The sequence below is a fragment of the Thunnus albacares genome, chromosome 17 (assembly GCF_914725855.1).
Source record: "Thunnus albacares chromosome 17, fThuAlb1.1, whole genome shotgun sequence".
Taxonomy (NCBI): domain Eukaryota; kingdom Metazoa; phylum Chordata; class Actinopteri; order Scombriformes; family Scombridae; genus Thunnus; species Thunnus albacares.
The window spans coordinates 15,958,324-15,979,179 of record NC_058122.1 but is presented as its reverse complement, the minus strand read 5'-3'; the positions used below and the strand labels follow the sequence as shown (position 1 = coordinate 15,979,179).

Here is a 20,856-nt window from a genome sequence, read left to right as displayed (position 1 = left end):
TATAAGTTATGATACATCATCAACTTAGCCAGACATAATACCTCATGATTTTCTTTTGCAACTTTACAATTTTATTTTGCTCCTTTTCAGATTTTAAGTGTGATACTGGATTGATTTATGTCAATAATGCTTATTTTGAAGTGCTTTAATTTTACAGTATAATTGATTATGTGAGACCAATTGCACCCCCCTCATAGTAGAATAAACATCTAGAGTTTATTCATTTTTCCCTGCCACTAATGTACAAAAGGTCTTGTAGAAGCAGATCATATTAGACATTCCTGCTTACTGCTTTTTCTGTTTTTTCAAATAGAATCAGTAGTAATGGAAATCTGGCAAAAGCAGGTCTAATGCAAATCCTCTTCCTCATATGCATACGAGAGCACACAGTTTATGGGGTGAAGGGTTGAGGGTGAAGCCCACAACTGGTGTCAGATCCAGGTCATCCTCTTTCACTCCAGGTGGAGGAGTGAAACGAAAGCGCTGCAGGAGGGAGGTAAAGAAGAGGAACAGCTCCATCCTAGCCAGACTCTCTCCAAGACACACCCTGCGACCTGTAAGAGAACAAGAAAAAGCTTTGGATCATCTGAAAAACATACAGTACATTGGCTTTGACAGGAAGTAATAGCTGACCTTGCTTACCTGCAGAGAAAGGCATGAAGGCATCTCTCTTGACAAACTTCCCATCCTTGTCCAAGAAATGGGCAGGATTAAAGGTGTGTGGGCTCTCCCATTCACTCTCATCCCAAAGAACAGATGCCAAAAGAGGGTACACAGTGGTCCCCTTGAGAAAGATACTAACGATGTTTTAAAAAGCAGTACAAACCACTATCTTTAAACAGCTGTCTGAAATCAAGAGTATTGTTACATTTTTTTTCATAATTTTGCATGAACTTGAAGAATTGTTTTAATCCATCTGATGTTTACCTTTCTAATAAAATAGCCCTGGAAATTGACATCTTTGCTGGTGGTGTGAGGAAGAGAGATAGGAAGGATACTAGCCATTCTCTGTGTTTCATGGATGACAGCATTGGTGTAGGGCAGGTTCTTCCTGTCTTCTACTCTGATCTGACGGTTTCCAACCACCCTGCTCAGCTCCCCCTGGACCTGGTCTTGAAAATAGAAAATAAAAGACATAGTTGTAGCATCTCGTTAATCATTGCCTGTTGTCTTTCCTGTTTTATTTTGTATTACTCCCTTGTCTTGTCATTTCAGTTCCTGCCCCCATGTGTCTTCCACTCCCTTGATCACCCACATCTCCTTCCAATTACTCATCTGCCCCTGGTTTTGCTATCAGCCAACCGCATTTATATATACGCTCCTGTTTTCCCTGTTCTCTTGTTCTGATTGATGGTTTGAATAAAGTTTTTGAGTAGAGGTTTTCTCATGTATATCTGAAGTACATGAAAGTGCAATTTTAGGCTGAGGGTGACACTAGAGTTGTTGTACATGCTGACACGACTTGTGGCTAGGATTCCCGCTAGAGAGGAAAGTACGAAAGAGGTAAGGCAAAGAAAGAAAAACCTAATTAAGTGGAAGTCTACATGCTGTTAACACTTCACAAAAGCTTGAAGCACAAAAGTATTCAACTTTATGTAAAACACCTCAGTTAAGGATTGTACCTGAGTACAACAGATCTAATACAAGCATATCATTTACCTTGTATATCAGGATATTTGACCATGAGCAACAAAGCCCATCTCAGTGTAGTTCCTGTAGTATCAGTACCAGCCGCAAAGATGTTGGAAACAGTTGACAGAAGGTTCTGTGTGTTGTAGCAGGAGTCTTTATTCTCTGCGTCCTTATGAACAGGTAAAAACTGTTAAAATTGTGTTTATATTTAATGATATTTGATGATGTTTTATTAAGTCATGTTAAGCATCAAATAAGTAATAAGAAAAATCCTAAAATGAAAAATGATACCTGTAAACCTTATATTATGATAATACACTAGATTTTAATACCTCTAGCTTCTCTCTGTGGGCCAGAAAGGAGTCCACAAATCCTCTGCACATTTGAGTATTCAAAGTTTCTTGTAAATGTCTGATCAACTGCCTTATTTGTTCTCTGTTGTCAGCAACATTCTTCCTGATACGCATCCTATTCCTTGTCCATTTGCCCATCCAGGGGAAAATGTTGTACAGCTGTTGTAAATAAATGAAAAATAACACACATCCAACTTGTTTACTGTAAAAGTTTGTGACTGAGCAAACAACACTGTACATCATAACATATGAAATGACATGTAACAGTAATAAAGGTGTATTGTATATTCATGCCTACGGTCTCATGAGTCTGTAATTCTCATGCACCTCAGAAAACAAAATTGTTGAGTTGAGTTTGGCACCAGAGTAAACAGCAATGTTGTTATCTACATTTAAAAAAAAAACCCTCTGTGCAGTGAACTAATAAATACAACCTAAGCTATGCGTGCCACTCCACCCTTCAAGTACTGTAGGTTCTTTTGGAGGCAAGAAAATACCAAATATGCAAGTGCAAAATAGACTTGTTCCAATGTTTTGCAATTTGCTGATTATTCAAATTAGTATGGGCATTTTTTGAACCTGCTGTAACTACTCCGCTACATTGGACAAAGATGCTGATCTTGTCAGTTGCTAAGTAGAAAAACTGGTAAATACTTTTACTGGCAAGTCCATGCTCATGCTTGTTACTTTGAAAAATATTCTAAGTGGCATGAGTAATTGACTTCAAAAACTGAAGTGGGGTCAGTGGAACTTCTCTTGACCAGCCCAACTGGAGACAGAAAGGGGAGAAGCAGTTCTATCTCACACAGGCTCCACCCTCCACTGGAATCACATACGCATATTTGCCCACTGACATTTGCATATATGTAGCTGGCCAGTCAGGACACACGTACCTGATTATGTGTGGCACCCACAGTAAATAAGGCAACAAGACCGCAGTCTGCCAAGCTTGTTTCTGCCCATTGTGTCCCAGCCTTATCGCCGGCACAGACCCCCATGAATTCTGCTTTGAGTGCCTTGGACGAGACTACGAGAGAGAGGTGTTCAGCACCTACCGTCCTGCGCAGACTGCAGAGAGTTGCCTGAGATTAGATGGCAGCAGAGGTGAGGTCACTTACAGCTTTTCAATGAGATGCCCCACTGTGAGGAGGGTGAGAGCACAGAAATGACAGTCTGTGGGGGGAGTGTCTCAATGGCGCGGGCTGTGTTCTCCAGCCCCCCCGGGATGTGATGGTGAGGTTCTCTGCCCCTTCCTGGTTGCTGTTCACAACCTTAATGTTGATGTTGATATTGAAATGTTGCCTGCTTGGACTGTTTGATTAAAACAAAATACATTTCTAACATTGCAGGTTCCTTCACCCTCCCCACTTCTCCAGTTCATGACATCATGGTGAATTTGGTTCATTCCGTTACACACAGCGTGTCATGACTGCCCAGTGTTGCACAATACACACATACACATAGATGTTGCCCTGCGCCCCTCCCATGAAGAAAGCAGAGGGCTCATGCCTGTGCAGGCAGTGATGTCCACAGACATCACGGCGCTGTGCCAATTTGTGTATGCTATGTTTGGTGTGATGCTGTCAGAAAGAACACCTCACTCAGTGTAATGGCCCTGAATAACGTGCTTACCTCCTGTTGTGACTGCCGTTACCATTTTGCCTCAGAATGGCACAACGTGTCTCTCTGGTTAAGAGTGAGGCGTCAGGTTGCATTATCTCTCCGTCAGGGAGAAATACACCTGACGTGCACTTAACCCAGAGTGAAGGGAGTGTACGCGTGTCGTGTTCTTCCTCATCAATCTCCACACAAGAGACAAGAAGGAATGAACACCATCACACAAAGACTGTTGCTGCAACCTTCATAGGGCAGCTGTGGTGGTGCGTTCATGGACCTCTCCGCTGGCTCGGCCCTTTCCATTCTGGCCTCCCATGGGCCAAACTCCCATTTATGGAGAGGTTGGCGGTGGAGAGGGTTGGGTGGGGTATCACAGCTTCCTGACTGCCACTACGCAGCTGGTCACTCGTCCCCTGATGCAATTTTACAAGGTGTGACAACACAAATGCGTATTAATGGACAGGACACTGAGACTGAGTTATTCTCTCCAGTTCTGCCATGTTCCTCCTCCATTCATGGGTGTCAAGGAGGTGATTCTATCTTCACAGGAGGAGATAGATTTCCTCTCAGCAGAGATCCAGGACCTGTTGCAGAAACAGGCTGTGTCTGTCATCCCCACTCATGACAGACAGAAGGGGTTTTGCTCTGCGTACTTCCTGGTTCCCAAGAAGATGGGAGATTTCAGACCCATTTTGGATCTCCACATCCTAAACCGGTGCATCATCCGCAAGACATTCCACATGCTAATCATCCAGCGGTTACTGGAACTGGTTCAGACTGGCGATTGGTTCACCACCATTAACCTGAAGCACACATACTTTCATGTCGAGGTGGCTCTGAAACACAGGAAATTCCTTCATATCACATGGCCCTCATGGCCTATGAGTACAACAGACTGCCATTTGGCTATTCCCTGGCACCCACACCTTCAGCAAACCTTCAGGTCCAAGGAATGGGCTATGTTCCACACAGCCCAGCCACAACAACAGGTTGAATATCTGGGGGTTGTGCTCGACTCGTGGAGACTGCGGGCTGTTCTGTCGGAACTCAGACAGGCAGCCCTGCTGCAAGCAGTTCACAAACTGCTGCGGGCTGCAATGGTGACAACACTGACTGTCATGCAGGCTCTGGGGTTCATGGCAGCAGCCCATCCCGTGGTGCCACTGGGACTACCGCACATCTGACGCCTACAGAGGTGTTTTGGATAGGTGACTATCCCCCAGTTTTTGGGGTCTCTGTCCCAGGAAGTGGGGGCAATAGGTGTGTTGCCCACTCTAGGCCAAGCCCTCCAGGCTTGGCTCCTGAGAGGGACAGGCTGATGCAGGTTCGATTGTCTGTACAGGTCGTGTACAGTCGGTTCTATTCTCTATTTTTTACAGCGTTTGCAGGACAGAGGACTGTCTCATGCCGCTTGTGAAACGTTTCTTGCAGGGGGTCAGAAGATAACGCCCAGTGATGCATGTTCCCCTAATGGGAACTGCCATGGTGCTTGAGGCTCTGCTGAAGGGTCTCTCTGAAGGCATTATCATTCAAGACAGCTTTGCTGCTTGCTCTGACCTCAGATGAGAAGGTGTGTGAGCTAAGCGCCCTGTCAGTTCACCCCAGTTGCCCCCCAGTAGAGGGTGGAGCCTGTGTGAGATAGAACAAAGGTTACGATATTGTAACCCTAGGTCTATTAGGACAGGTGGAGCCCTCCACCTTGGGGCACCACTCTTACACCGCCCATTGAAGAGGGTGTGGGATGGCAGACAGCAGTCTCACTGCCTTATATACTGTGGGCTCCCATGTATTCAGGTAGGTGCATCCAGATTGACCCACTACATTTATACAAATTTCAGTGGCCGAATACGTGCATGTGATTGGAGGAGAGTATTACCCATAGAGTCTAGTGGAGGGCGCTGCCTGTGCTAATAGAACTAGGGTTATAATACCATAACCTTCGGTATGTTCCATTTTAACACTATTTCTTTGAATTTACTCTGCAGTCCTGTTAACCCTAATGTTGGCCTGAGCAGGGCTGCAGACAGAAGTGGCATTGATGTTACTATGTCCCATGTGACCCTTAATGAGGATTTGTGTCTTTGTCTTTTTAGAAGGCCTGGGCTGGTTGGGGAACTACTGCTCGCTTGTTAAGCCTGTTGTCATATTGTATGTGAAATTTGGTTAAGGTCTTGACAGAAATACTAAAAGTAAAAGTATTATTTTATGGCTTATGGGTACTATACTACATTAAAAACCTTTGATAAGATTTCATCATCTCAGTCTAGACTGGTACACTTCCACTGGTCATCATAAGTTTTCGACAAACTATCAACAAACAACTTAAGTCCCATGGAGGTTTTTTTTCATATAATTTGTTTCAAGAAGAAATGCCATTCCTTTGCTTAAAATACAGAGACTCTGAGTCAGTGTTGTCACAGTCAACACTTCTCCTCATGGACAAGAATGTCCATTGAACATTTCAATAATAATTTACTTTCTGATTTGAATTAAATTTAAATATTCAGCTTTAAAAACTAACTGATGATGGTATTTTACATAATGTAGTGTCTATAAAACCTCCCCATACCCTACCCCATACTAGGATAAAGTTCCACAACAAATTTATGTTGAGTGTAAATATAGTGTTAGACAAGCAAACATTGTATATCTTATTAATTGTTTATTTAAGAAAAAATGGTACCTGTATTGAGGGAGAGCCTGAAAGTCGAATGTTCTCATTGGCTCGGTCTACCATACGTGTAAACTCTGGATCATTGTATTCAAATCTGCTGCCATAGACAATTGTAGAGATGACATTGGAAACGGCATAATTTATTGACTGGGTAGTATCAAAGGGTTTACCTAAAACAAGAAAAAATGGTAAATCAGAAATCAAAAAACAGCTAACAATATAGAATTACATATAAAGACAATACAATACAGAAAAATGAGTTACCTTGATGTTGTTCAAACACTTGGATCAGATACTGAATCTCCTCGACAATTCTATTCTCTGCTGCTGTTTTGCCCATCCCAAAGTCTCTTAGGTTGCTGAGGGCAAAACGTCTCATTTCTTGCCAAAATTCCCCATTGGAAAATAATACTCCTTTACCTAAAGTGAAATGAAGTATATCTGTTATATCAAAATGCAGTTTGTGCCAAATGAAATCTGACTACAATATTTTCAGAAAACATGAGAAAGCATTTAATTGGAATCTCATGGGTAGCCCAAGGTAGCAGCAAAAAAAAGTGTATTTGTACTGCACAGAGCGATAAGAGTTCTCTTGAGACACATCCTCCAGGAATGTCATTAAAACATGATGCAATTTGTTGGCTTCTGGTTGATTTTAGTGATGTATTTCAAAGCTGCACTAATCAGTATTTTTGATATTAATGTAGTCATTGAATCATGATGTAACATATTCAATTATTTATGCAAATTATCACCCATCTGAAGTTCAGCCAGTTCATTTTTGGACTTAAATTTGTCAAGTAGCCCAACATAGCTGTGCTATGATGTTAATCTTTGTCTACTAGATGTATAAGTAGGTAATTGTTTGCTAACTTTGGAGGATATTTTTGGTCGAATTCAAATTAATAGTTCAAATAGAAAATCAAAAGAGAATTAAAAGAGAAAATTTAAATGATTATTTTTTTTACTATACTACTAAGAATAATTAGGCCACAAACTTAAAAAGAAAAGGAAATTGAAAAAGCAAATTTAAAATGTAAAATGATCATTTAAAAATGTAAAGTAACAATGAAAAAAGTGAAATTTAAAATGCAAAAGCTTAAATGGAAATGCTCAAACTGAAACTGATTGTATAGACGAAATTGAAAATGGCAATTGAAATTAGAAAAGGGGGACATCAAATATGAAACACAAAATGGGAAATGGAAAAACTTAAATGAAGATACTTAAATTAAAAGATTAAATAGAAAAAAATAATTACCATTTGGCATTTGCCATTTTAAATTTCATTTTTCCGTTTACCACTTTGCATTTGACATTTGGTTTTTCAAGCTGTATGTAAATGAGGAGGCGTGTCCCAAAGGCTGGGAACGAGGGTTTGAAATGGCTGGGGCGAAGAGACACCTTATGGACAGCAGGGGGAGCTGACTGCTAAAGAGTATAGTGCAATGAAAACAGAAAACAGAGCAAGTACAGTGAGCAGGGTCTAAAGGCAATGGCTTCACCTTGATGAAAGTGCTCTAATGTTTCTGACCATGTGGCTTCACACACAAATCCTTCATAGCTAACCAGATAACCAACAATATTATAAGGCAGTATTCTGTTAGAGCTACTGTTTATGTGGTATATGTGTATGCCTGCTTGTTTTTGACTTCTTCTGCCCTCTAGTGGTCAAGTCAATGTTGGATAAATCAACTTTGATCATTCTTCTTGTGAAAGATTTTGTATGCATGTAATCAGATTTGCATCTGTTTAATACCGTGAGTGTCAATATAATCTGCTGCTTTATTTACCATGTGGACTACTTAAGTCGTTGGCTAATGGCGAAATCTCTCTGTCTCCAAATTCCACAGCATGGTTGACCAGTGCCTGCTTCACTGTCTTGTATCCCGCCAGGACTACCACTTTCTTGGGTCCAAAATATACTGTGAACACTGATCCATATTTCTTGGAAAGCTATAAAATAGAAAACAGACAATTTTGTGATTACTACAAATTCAGGGGAAAAAAGATTATGACTGATTTGTATTGTCTGAGCAGTAGTGAAATCATCAGAACGTAAGAGAGCCTCTGCTAAAGATCTGGTCATTAAATAAAATCCCATTTTTTATACTGCATATATATTGATATATTGAAATTTCTTCAGCAATAGCCATCCAATGTATTTGCCTCTCTTCTCATCCTAACTGGCAGAACCTCCCCTTCACAGAAATCAAATCAGTCAAATTTATTGCATAGCGTTGCTGTCAGGGAAAAAAAATCCCATATCTAAATATTATTGGTGTGTATTTACCTTAATGATGTTGCATTTATATATGCTTTGGCTTTATAGTCTGAAGTTGGAAAGTTCCTTATTTCAGCTACATAAGAGCGTGTGTGGGAAGGGAGAGAAGGAGATGCTGAGGAAGGACATGTGATGAAAGACAGGATCACCCACAGAAGCTCTTGAAGGCCAAAGTCTAATCTCTCTCTCTCTCTCTGTCTCTCGCTGTGCACTGCATGCTGTGAGGTTAATTTGTGATTTTTCTGAAACTTTTCTTCTTTCTGTTCCTACTATGTTCATTGTATGATTGGAGGCTGAGCCTGTGGTCAGGACAGGGCAGTGGGAGTATGACAAAGGGAGGTCAGAGCAGGATGTAGAGTGTTGTGCTGTACAGGAGGCTGAGCTGCTGCAGATCAGACTGGACAGTGAGCCAGACAAGCAGGTAATGAAGCCTGCTGGTTGCCATGGTAATAGTGTGACTGACATGGAGTGTGAATCTGAATCTGATAGTGGTTCTGGAGTGGACAATGTCTCTCAGAATGTAGACTTGTATTCTTTAGAGGAGATTAATGGCTTTCTGGATAAAAGTTAATGTCAAAGATTACTCTCCTGATAAGTCACTGGTAAGGTTAAAAGTGTCTAAAGCTAAAATGGTAAAGAAAATGAAATTCTCAAAATAAAGGTACCATGATCATACAACACTGGGTGTTTCAGCTCAGGGTTTAAGGGTGGCCTCACTAAATATGAAGGGGGCAGAGATGCACAGAAAAGAGCCTTAATAACAGAAGTAATCACGCAAAAAAGACCAGATGTAATTTTCTACAGGAAACACACAGTGATTGCATAAATGAAGTAGAATGTGGCGTATGGTGGGGAGGGCAGCATGTCCTTAGTCACAAGACAAATCTTAGTGCAGGAGTTGCTATTTTACTTTCCTCTACTTCAAATGTAAACATTATATCCAGCACAGAGATAGTGAAGGGCAGAGTCCTTATGGTGAAAGATGAAATACAGGAGTTTATCTTTAGTTTTATTAATGTTTATGGACCAAACCAAGACTCTGAGCGTGAAAGGATTTTTAAAATATTAAAAGAAGAATTAAGTAGTATTGATCCAAGAGAGTGTATTTTATTGGGTGGAGACTTGAATTGTTCTACTAATTCTACTTCAGATAGGACTGGAGAGGAGCCACACCTTCAGTCATTCTCTGTTTTGTTTCATTTCTTAAAGAAATCTGATTTGGTTGATGTGTGGAGGATGAAACATCCTTCAGTTAGACAGTATACTTGGGTCAAAATCTAGGAAAGACAATTTTCTTTCCCTTACTCAGTGGTGGGAGGTAGGAAAGGCTCAAATTAGTTTTTTGTCAACAATACACATCCAAATTCACAGTTAACATTAAGAGAGCTGTGCAGGAGTTAGAGAAAGAGATAAGAGATCTGGGAAACATCACTGTCTCACAAACTGGTCAGCAGAACACTTAAAAAACAGGAAATTAATTCCTTCCTGCAAGAGAGAGCCAAAGGGGCTTTAGTCGGAGCACATTTCACCAGACCCCAGGACATGGATGCACCAACCACTTTCTTCTTTAATTAGAGAAGTCATTTGTTTGGAAGAAACAAACGGTGTGTCTTTGTCTCCTGATGGAAATGTGACCACAGATCCAGCTGAGATGAGGAAGCATGCAATGGACTTCTACACAGACTTGTTCAGGGCAGAAAGCTGTGATGTGAACTCTGCTGCAGAGGTACTGCAGGGGCTTCCTCAGCTGAGTTCAGAGGATCAGGACACCTTAAACTTGGACATAACTCTGGATGAACTGACCACTGCTGTGTCTCGGATGGCGTCAGGCAAGGCTGCAGGAATAGACGATTTAACATCAGATTTTTTTCCAACACTTTTGGAGTGTTTTGGGACAGGACCCTCAGGACACTTTTAAAGAATGTTTTAAAAAAGAGATAAAGAGCTTCCTGTAGGTGTGCAATTCTCTCTCTCTCTCTGATACCTAAGAAGGGAAATTAAAAAACTGAAGACCAGTACCTCTTTTATGCACAGACTATAAGGTTCTCTCCAAGATTTTATCAAACAGATTGAAAATTTTTATTGAATTGGTGATTGGTGCAGAGCAGTCTTACTGTGTTCCAGACAGGTCTATGCTTGATACTTTATTTCTAATGAGGGATGTGTTTGATGTCTGTAAATTATTTAATATCAATGTTGGTATTATATCCATTGACCAAGAGAAGGCTTTTGATCATGTAGATCATGCTTTTCTTTTTCTTTTTCTTTTCTACCTCGCAGGCTTTTGGTGTTGGGGAGAGGTCCCTGTCCTGGGTAAAGCTGTGGTATAGTGATGCTTGTTGTATAGTGAAGGTGGGGGGAAGGTTGAGCTATCCTGTGCCAGTTAAGAGAGGGATTAGACAGGGCTGCCCCAGCTCAGGCTAGCTTTACAGCATTGCCATTGAGCCTCTTCTGTGCAGGTTGAGAAGTAGACTGAGTGGTTTCTCTCTGCCAGAGCTGGCTCAGAGCCCTCCTGTTGTTGCAGTCCCTGTCTGTGCCACTGAGAACATTTGCAAAAAATCGTTCTCTAGCTTACCTATGGAATGAGGCTAATGAGTGCGTTTTTCCTTCCCTGAGCATCAGACCTGCTGCTAAGGAGTGGCAAGAGTAGAGTGGACTGCTTCTTTCCCTGAAAACACCAGTGCTCGGTGGCTTCTGCTCTTGTGGGAAGAAGCAGCTTTATTACAGCTGTGTGAAGGTGCTGAATATTCGCTCTCTGGTTGAAGTTGGGGAGTCAAGGTGGAATGAGGTTTTGGCTTCAGACAGTACCCCTAAAGGCAGGTGGAGGGTCCTGTATAAGCCTCCTGTTGAGAAACGGATGGCTGACCTCCAGTGGAGGATTATACATGGAGCAATAGCCGCAAACAGACACAGAGCTCACCTGGATCCAAGCACTGGGGAGGGGTGTCCTTTCTGCGCACAAAGGGAAACTTTAGAACATTTAGTGTTCCTTTTTCCTTGGTTAGTGGGCTTATTTAGTGTATTGCAGAAATGGGTGAAAATTTGGGGGCAGAAATTTTCTGTCCCTTTGTTTTTATGGGCCCAAATATGAGTGTGTGTGCGTGTGTGTGTGTATGAGACAGTGTGTGACCGGGAGGAATTTTTGTGTAAATGATTCGATGGAGCTGTAGTAAATTATTTTTTCAGCTCACCAGTTTAGGTAAATATAAACTATATATCTCTCCAAATATTTAAAGGTAATTTCTACCAGTGATTGTCTCTCAAAGTGTGGATTGTCTGTGTATTCCAGAAGATAAGATGACACTGAACCAGCACAGTATTGATGCTAATAGTGAAGCTATGAACAGTATATTGCTCAGTGATTCTCCGAAAATTTCAAACCAAAAGAGTAAAAGCAAATTAAAACATCATCATAGTCTTTTCAAATGGCACACACTATTACAATTACATATTCCTTTTCTTTTCCATACAATCACAAACTATTGTCTCAAAATTGGAAGATGAAGACTTTGTTATCATAAGATTAGTTTAAGAAGTTATATGTACTTAATTTACATGTTATCTTCCATTGTAATAGTACACATTATGTAATATCAATTTGGTGTATAACAGACACTTTTAATATATTTAAGGTAGTCAGTCTTTCATCTGAAATTAAATACATTTTATATCAGTGAAAGTTAAGAAATATTTTTGTCGAAGTATTATTTCCATGATTAAGTCAGAGTACTGACCTAATACCAATCTAAAATGTGGCTAACTTGGTGCCTTTCAAATGTCTAATTCACATGAACTGTGATGGGGTAGGGACCTAGGCTACATTAATTGATTAAAGATAATCTGTGCTATAAAATAATCATATTCATGTCATTGTGGAGCTATGTACCTTGCAAAGAGTGGTGTGGGGTCTCTTGAGATCCAGCTGCAACAGGTTGCCAAACAGGGGCAGAGGCCTCGGTCCTGGAGGCTCATTCCCTATGTCCTGGGAGGTGAAACTACTGGAGACAAGACAGAGGATGAGCACGACAGCAACAGCCCCCAACAGAGTGGTAGGACTGGAGAAGAGGAAGAAAACTAAATCTTCCAAATTAGACATTTTCTCCTCTATTGATGGTAGTCCTCTGACTGAGTCTGAGACAGTGGTGTTTATGGATTTATGGAAACCTCACCAATGAATATGCCTGCAGTTATAGGGTTACTAATTATCTGCCTGCCCTTTTGGTCTCTGTTTACACACAGGTATGAGATAAGTCTCAAAAGGACCGAAAACTTGACAATTTAATTACAAGGACTTGTTTGGCAAAAGATTAATCCTGTCTTGGCAAGTAGACATAACTTCCACAATGAACAACTCAGAAAATAACAGCTTTTTTTTTAAAGTCATAGCATCACTGATTTCAGCTACATTTAGTTTAAAGAGTAGGTGACCTGTACTGTAGGTTACAAATCCCTGATAAATGGTTCTGCTGCAGACTATTACACATTATTTTAGATGTTCTATAAGTTCAGACCAGTGTTTCCCAACTTCTTAAGATCTGCTTCCAGTCCCTTATCACATGTTGTATATGTTTATGAGTGGCAAGGACTTAATCCTTCTCAGATATTTTCTGAGGACTGAAGAGGTGAAACAATGCAGTATTTCACATGGAAAGAATGTAAATAAATAAATAAATAAATAAATAAATAAAAGTCTGATTATCTGTAATAGAATATATATATTTTATTTGTTTTATTTTATGACTCCTTTGATCATTTCACACAGTATGTCTGTACGTATTTACGTGTAAGACACAAGGTTAACATGATAACACACAAGAAAAGCATTATAGTACTTCTAAATGCAAAAAATAAAATCAAAACGTTTTTATATTGTCTTTTAGCTTTGTTTCATTGGCCTTTTTAATCTAATTTAAAACTTTGGCGATTTGTCTATAATCTTATATTTCTTTTTTTATTGTAAAACACTTTGTGGTCAAAGCTTTTATATGTTACTGATTAAACCAAGTAAGATGGCCCTTCCAAAGGTTAGATTTGATGATTTTAAAAAGGATTGTTCCACCAAAATCACAGTATCATGCACTCTTTTACATAATATTTTATGCATACGTTACTTAATGTGCCAAACACAGTCTTTAAATGAGTAAATATTCTGCTCTGGCGTGACTGAGTAAGTGGGTTTTAGTACCATGAACACATCACATTATTTACATCTGGCAACAACATTAAGAGGCTCTTAAGGATAACCAGGCATTTTGTATAGGGAGATATAAAGAAACAAGAACCTTCATTAGTTAGATAAGGTGCAAAGGTGTGCAACAATTCCAGAAACATATCAAATTCTCTTGTGATGATTGATAATAACAAAAAAAGGAATTAATTTCTGCTTCAAACCCCCCATTGTAGGTTGTGTTTTTATGAGCTAAAAGGAATTCAACCTATAGTTTTCTGGGGGCCTGAAGAAATGAAATTATCCAGTATTTAACAGGGAAAAAAGCAAACAAAAAAGCAAACAAACAAATTTTTTTCTTGACCCCAGTTAAGAAGATTGTTTTCTCCCCTCATCTCGCCTCAGTGAGGCATTTTTTCTGTCTATTTATTATTTATAACTGTTAATCAAAATGCCTGGATTGATCTGGATCGAGACATCAATCATCTTCCTTTAATTCCAAAGTGTAGAACATTGTTTATTATTGTGGCCTGGCTATCTTTTGTTAAATCCACTGACTCACTTACTCAAGATGAGGACGCAGGTGCGCATACACAGTTACGACGATACTGCACATAATGGTATTATCCACATCCTGGCTATGAATTATCCTGCTGTGGATCATATTCAGTGGTGGAAAGTAAACAAAGTACATTTACTCAAGTACTGTACTTAATCACAACTTTGAGGTACTTGTACTTCACTTGAGTATTTCCATTTGATACAATTTTATACTTCCACTACATTACATTTCAGAGGGAAATATTGTATTTTACTCCACTACATTTATTTGACAGCTTTAGTTATTTTTTAGATTAATATTTCACATAAAATAATATATGTTAATGTTCTTACTGTTGTTTAAATTGTCACTATTTTATTTTCTAATGTTATGCTTATAAAAAATGTTATGCACTTTGTGTGAACGTTGCTTTATGAAAGGTACACTTAGAATATAATATGATGCAATATTACTACTATTAATCTACCCAAAGTATCTATACTTGGCCCCACATCAATAAACTACAACATTAAAATGTTCTGACATGTATTTATTAGTGATAGAAAAATACAATATAATATACTATAATAATATAACACTGCATAACGAGACTGATACTTTAAGTACATTTTACTGATAATACTTCTGTACTTAGTTAACATTTTCAATCCAGGACTTTTACTTGTAATTGAGTATTTTTAGAAGACAGCGTTTCTTAAGTAAGCATCTAAGTACTTTGTCCACCACTGATCATATTATAATGTTTACATGGATCAAGACATACATAGACGTGATTCTTATACAGCGGTGAGAGCAAATGAACTGCAAATACACAGCCAGCAGGTTAACCCCCAATGACTGTCTCAGTCTACGGAGTGAGCCTGCAATCTCCTCTTAGTATCCTATCAGGTGTTTAGTGCAGTGTCAACAATAACTGTGTTTATGTTTAAGGTGCATTGAAGTGACTGAGACTTTTAACAGTAAATTAGGCGTCTGAAATTAATTGCAAAATATTTCTTCCTCCTCTTTGGCAGCCCTCCAGCTGCTGGTGCCATATACGGACCTGCCTATGCTAAAAACGGCCCTTAGGTAACTCTCAAGACATGCTAATGTCAAAGTTGTTAACTTTAACATTTAAATAGGATAGTGACTGTTTGATACTTAATCACTTACTAATCAAATACCAATTCACCTTTCTTCTTTTGGGTAGTTGTCGTCTTTGACCACACAAGCGTCAAATGCTGGATATACCCTGCCTGACTGTTACAATCCAGAGTGGGGCTGTTTCACACACTTGAAGAAACTGGCCATAACAATGAATAACTTTCTATAATAGACAAAATGCTTTTTATGGGGGAGGTCCAGGCTTTTTGTAACAGATAAATCAACTGATAAAACATAGTATCAACATGATTAAATATACTTGATAAAACATTGTATGAATTTGTTGAAATATACTTTTTCTTTATGTATCTACCAAAAAAAAAAAATCAGCTGAAAACAATAGTAGGCCCAAGAGAGAGAAAACGACAGGGACAACGGTAAAATGCCTGGTACTTTTATTGTATATTCGGATGTTCGTGAATCTGAACAGGCAGGTCTTGCTGCAATATAAAAGGTAAATATATTATATATATTATAATATACTGAAAAAGTGCATATACACCCAAATTCCAAAAAGCTGTTTGGACCATTGTGTACAAATGTAAAACAAGGTGGTGAACATGCAACTAATGAAGTTACTGCCTGTGTGAGGGTGAGAAAGACAATAATCAAGCCATTGCCACAGGCAGTGATAAAACCGCCTCATTGTCGACTGACAGCACACAGCTCATGAGGTGAAGGACTGAGGATGAAGCCCACAGCAGGAGTCAGATCCAGGTCATCCTCTGTCACTGCAGGTGGAGGACTGAAACGAAAGCGCTGGAGGAGGGTGGTGAAGAAGAGGAAGAGCTCCATCTTGGCCAGACTCTCTCCAAGACAAACTCTGCGACCTGTAAAGTAGTAAAGAGTCAAGCTGGATCATTCCTGTATGAGCATAAAGACTCTGCAATTCTTTGAGAATAAAAACTCTGCAAAGTTGTTTTACCTGCAGAAAAGGCCATGAAGGCATCTCTCCTGATAAATTTACCCTCCTTATCCAGAAAGTGGGAAGGGTTGAAAGTGTGTGGGCTCTCCCATTCACTCTCATCATACAGGACAGAAGTAAGCAGAGGAAACACAATAGTCCCCTGTATGCAAAAGAAGAGAACAGGTCTATCGATCGTCTCAGAGCCAAAGGACTGTTTTAAGAGTTTTCGGAAGTGGGTGAGCATATCCAGCAAAGACAATTTCATGTTGGAAAGTAGTTAAACAGGTATGAACAACTGACCTCTTTGATGAAGTAACCCTGGAAGGTGACGTCTCGGCTGGTTATGTGAGGAAGTGACATGGGGACAATGCTGGCAAGTCTCTGTGTCTCATGAATGACGGCGTCAGTGTACGGCAGGTTTTTTCGGTCATCTACTCGGATCTGGCGGTTTCCAATCACCCTGCTCAACTCATCCTGGACCTTGTCTGGAGACACATGCTAAGAATGTTCTTTGCCTGCATTTTTCTATTCACTCCAAAACCTACATGTATTCTATGAGTATATGAGCATACATAATCCTTTGTCCTGCTCTTTGTCAAGTATTTCAAGCCATTAACTGGTGAAAACATAAATGCACACCTATGAGGAAAGATTCACATGCTTGGTCTCTGTCTTTACCTTGTATTTGTGGATATTTGGCCATAAACAGCAAACCCCATCTCAGTGTAGTTGCTGTGGTGTCAGTACCAGCAGCAAACAGGTTTGTCACTGTAATTATTAAGTTCTTCTCATGGTAGTGAGTGTCTATAATGTGTGAGTCCTAAGAGAAAGAACATCCATCCCACGTATTATTATAAAACAACCCTGTGAAGAATTGTTGTTCTTTTTGTTAGCTGAAAAACACCAAAGTTGTTGTCATACCTCCTCTTTCTGCTTCCGAATCAGAAAACAATCCACCAGCCCCCTGCATATGTGAGGGTTCAGTGTCTCTTTCAGATGCTTGATTAAATCTTTAACATCTCTGACATTCATCTCAACATTTTTTAACATCAGCTGCCGGTTTTTTATCCAACTGAACAGCCGGGGAAACATGTTGTAAAGCTGTGACATAATTGTAAAAACAGTAGAGATGATTTAAGAAGATTTAAGTATAAACCAAACAAAAATCCAAACAGATACATTTCATGCATGCAAAATTTCATGCAAACATAGAAAATGGAAATATACATTCTGGATAAAAAGGTACACTTAGAATATAATATGATGCAGTACTATTATTATCAATCTATCCAAAGTATCTATACTTGGCTCCACATCAGTGAACTACAACATTAAAATGTTCTAACATGTATTTATTAGTGATAGAAAAATACGATATAATATACTATAATAATATAACAGTCTGCATAACAAGATTGATACTTTAAATACATTTTACTGATAATACTTCTGTACTTTTACTTAGTTAACATTTTCAATTTAGGACTTTTACTTGTAATTGAGTATTTTTAGACGACAGTATTTTGTAAGTAAAACATCTAAGTACTTTGTCCACCACTGATCATATTATAATGTTTACATGGAGCAGGACATACATAGACGTGATTCTTATACAGCGGTGAGAGCAAATAATATAATATAATATAAATAATAAAGCTGTGACATAACAGTAAAGACAGTACAGATGATTTAAGAACATTTAAGTACAAACCAAACAAAAATCAAACATAAACATTTCATGCATGCAAAATTTCATGCAAATAGCAAAATATACATTCTGGATATTTTTACACAAACAGTAAGATTTATTGTGTGTGTTGTCTATGTGCCACATGAGTTTAAAAGCACATATTTCATGAAGGATTCAATGGAATGATCTCATTACAGACTCATATATATTCAGCATTTGGATGCTATCGCGTCAAAAATCAAACATTAAGTTTACCTGGACTGGTGTAGAACCAGTAATACGTATGATCTCTTTGGCTCGTCTCACCAAGTTTTTGAATCGAGGGTCACTGTATTCAAATCTGCTTCCATACACGATAGAGGAGATAATATTGGACGTTGCATAATTCAAGGCACGTGTTGTATCAAATGGTTTCCCTGTAAAAAGAAAGCAAGAAACACTGAAATTTTAAAACACAAAAAAGGTTTCATTGAGTTATACCAAAAGATTTGGTTTCTGATTGACTGACCTGACAACTCAAACATAGTCAGTGCATATGGTAACACACCATGATGATGTTTTAAACTGCAGTCTTCTACTATTCAAAAAAAATAAGCATATCTTTCCCTGTGTAAGTGACCATGACATGAGCACAATAATGCACTCAGAGGTGTGCTGTTATGGAAAATAAAAGACCCAGTAGACAAAGTACCACTCTACCTCATGATGAGGAGCTCTTCATCTCCAACCCGTATTGTTTTATTTTTATATATCAGGACACCGTGTCATGTTATTATCACGCACACATATTAATTCTGTACCTTTATGCTCGTCAAACATTTGAATCAGATGGCAGCATTCCTCTAAGATTTTATCCTCAGCAACTCTTTTGCCCATCCCAAAGTCTCTCAGGATTCTCCATTTGCGAGCGTAATTCCTATTAAACATGACATGCAAGTTAAAAGAAAAATCTATCTGTGTGTGTGTGTGTGTGTGTGTGTGTGTGTGTGTGTGTGTGTGTGTGTGTATTTGTTTTTGTGCTAATATGCAAACATATATTAAAGGTTTAATAAAGGAGGGTCATACCATGACCTCCACTGATGTCATAAAAAATGGGGGAAATGTCTCGGTCTCCAAAGTCTTCTGCATAGCTGACCAGAGCCTCTTTGACTGTCTTGTATCCAGCCAACACCACCACTTTCTTGGTTCCAAAGTAAACCGTAAATACAGATCCATATTGTTTTGAAAGCTGGAAGAAAAAAAATGTAATAACATATATCAGAGATAATGTAAGAACATTTATTATTGCAAAAATGTATAAATGAAAGGACATTCAAACGGATTGCAAAATTACAAAATGGCTTCTGTTCACATTAGGAGTGCTACACTTACCTCACACAGGGTTTTGTAGGGTCTCTTGAGATCCAGCTGCAACAGGTTGCCAAACAGGGGCAGAGACCTCGGTCCTGGAGGCTCATTCCCTATGTCCTGGGAGGTGAAACTACTGGAGACAAGACGGAGGATGAGCAGGACAGCAACAGCCCCCAACAGAGTGGTAGGACTGGAGAAGAGGAAGAGCACAAAATCCTCCAAAGGAGACATTTTCTCTTCTGTTGATGGTGGTCCTCTGACTGAGCCTGAGACAGTGGTGTTTATGGGTTAATCTCACCAATGAATATGCCTGCAGTTATAGGGTTACTAATTACCTGCCTGCCCTATTGGTCTGGTATGAGATAAGTCTCAAAAGGAGAGAAAACTTTACAATTTAATTACAAGGACTTGTTTGGTAAAGGATTAATCCTGTCTTGGCAAGTAGACCTAACTTCTACAATGAACAACTCAGAGAATAACAGCTTTTTTTAAAAAAAAAAAAAAAAGTCATAACATCACTGATTTCAGGCACATTTAGGTTAGGGTGTAGGTGACCTGTACTGTAGGTTACAAATCCCTGATAAATGGTTCTGCTTCAGACAATTACACATTATTTTAGATGTTCTATGGTTTACCTGAACTTTGAGGGCCCTACAAGTTCAGACCAGTGTTTCCCAACTTCTTAAGATCTGCTTCCAGTCCCTTATCACATGTTGTATATGTTTATGAGTGGCAAGGACTTAATCCTTCTCAGGTATTTTCTGAGGCCTGAAGAGGTGAAACAATGCAGTATTTCACAGGAAAAGAATGTAAATAAATAAATAAAAGTCTGATTATCTGTAATAGAATATATATATTTTATTTGTTTTATTTTATGACTCCTTTGATCATTTCACACAATATGTCTGTACGTATTTACATGTAAGACACAAGGTTAACATGATAACACACAAGAAAAGTATTATAGTACTTCTAAATGCAAAAAATAAAATCAACACATTTTTATATTGTCTTTTAGCTTTGTTTCATTAGCCTTTTTAATCTAATTTAAAACTTTGACAATTTGTCTATAATCTTATATTTCTTTTTTTATTGTAAAACACTTTGTGGTCAAAGCTTTTATGTGTTACTGATTAAACCATATAATCTTATATTTCTTTTTTTATTGTAAAACACTTTGTGGTCAAAGCTTTTATATGTTACTGATTAAACCAAGTAAGATGGCCCTTCCAAAGGTTAGATTTGATGATTTTAAAAAGGATTGTTCCACCAAAATCACAGTATCATGCACTCTTTTACATAATATTTTATGCATACGTTACTTAATGTGCCAAACACAGTCTTTAAATGAGAGTCTTTAAATGAGTAAATGTTCTGCTCTGGTGTGACTGAGTAAGTGGGTTTTTTACTACCATGAACACATCACACTATTTACATCTGGCAACAACATTAAGAGGCTCTTAAGGATAACCAGGCA

General features: G+C 38.8%; 1 protein-coding gene across 1 annotated transcript; it reads right to left on the bottom strand.

The window, feature by feature from the left end:
- Window positions 1–91: 91 nt before the first annotated feature.
- LOC122966196 (cytochrome P450 2K1-like) lies at window positions 92–19,641 on the bottom strand. Its single transcript, XM_044330207.1, has 14 exons — window positions 19,401–19,641; window positions 19,080–19,257; window positions 18,830–18,946; window positions 18,285–18,445; window positions 17,268–17,440; window positions 12,447–12,627; window positions 8,070–8,232; window positions 6,541–6,696; window positions 6,286–6,446; window positions 1,965–2,144; window positions 1,660–1,801; window positions 928–1,112; window positions 643–784; window positions 92–554 (listed from the first exon to the last, which is right to left on the bottom strand). The coding sequence occupies exons 1-14, from the start codon at window positions 19,608–19,610 to the stop codon at window positions 367–369; spliced, it is 2,337 nt and encodes a 778-aa protein (XP_044186142.1). The 5' UTR covers window positions 19,611–19,641; the 3' UTR covers window positions 92–366.
- Window positions 19,642–20,856: the final 1,215 nt, after the last annotated feature.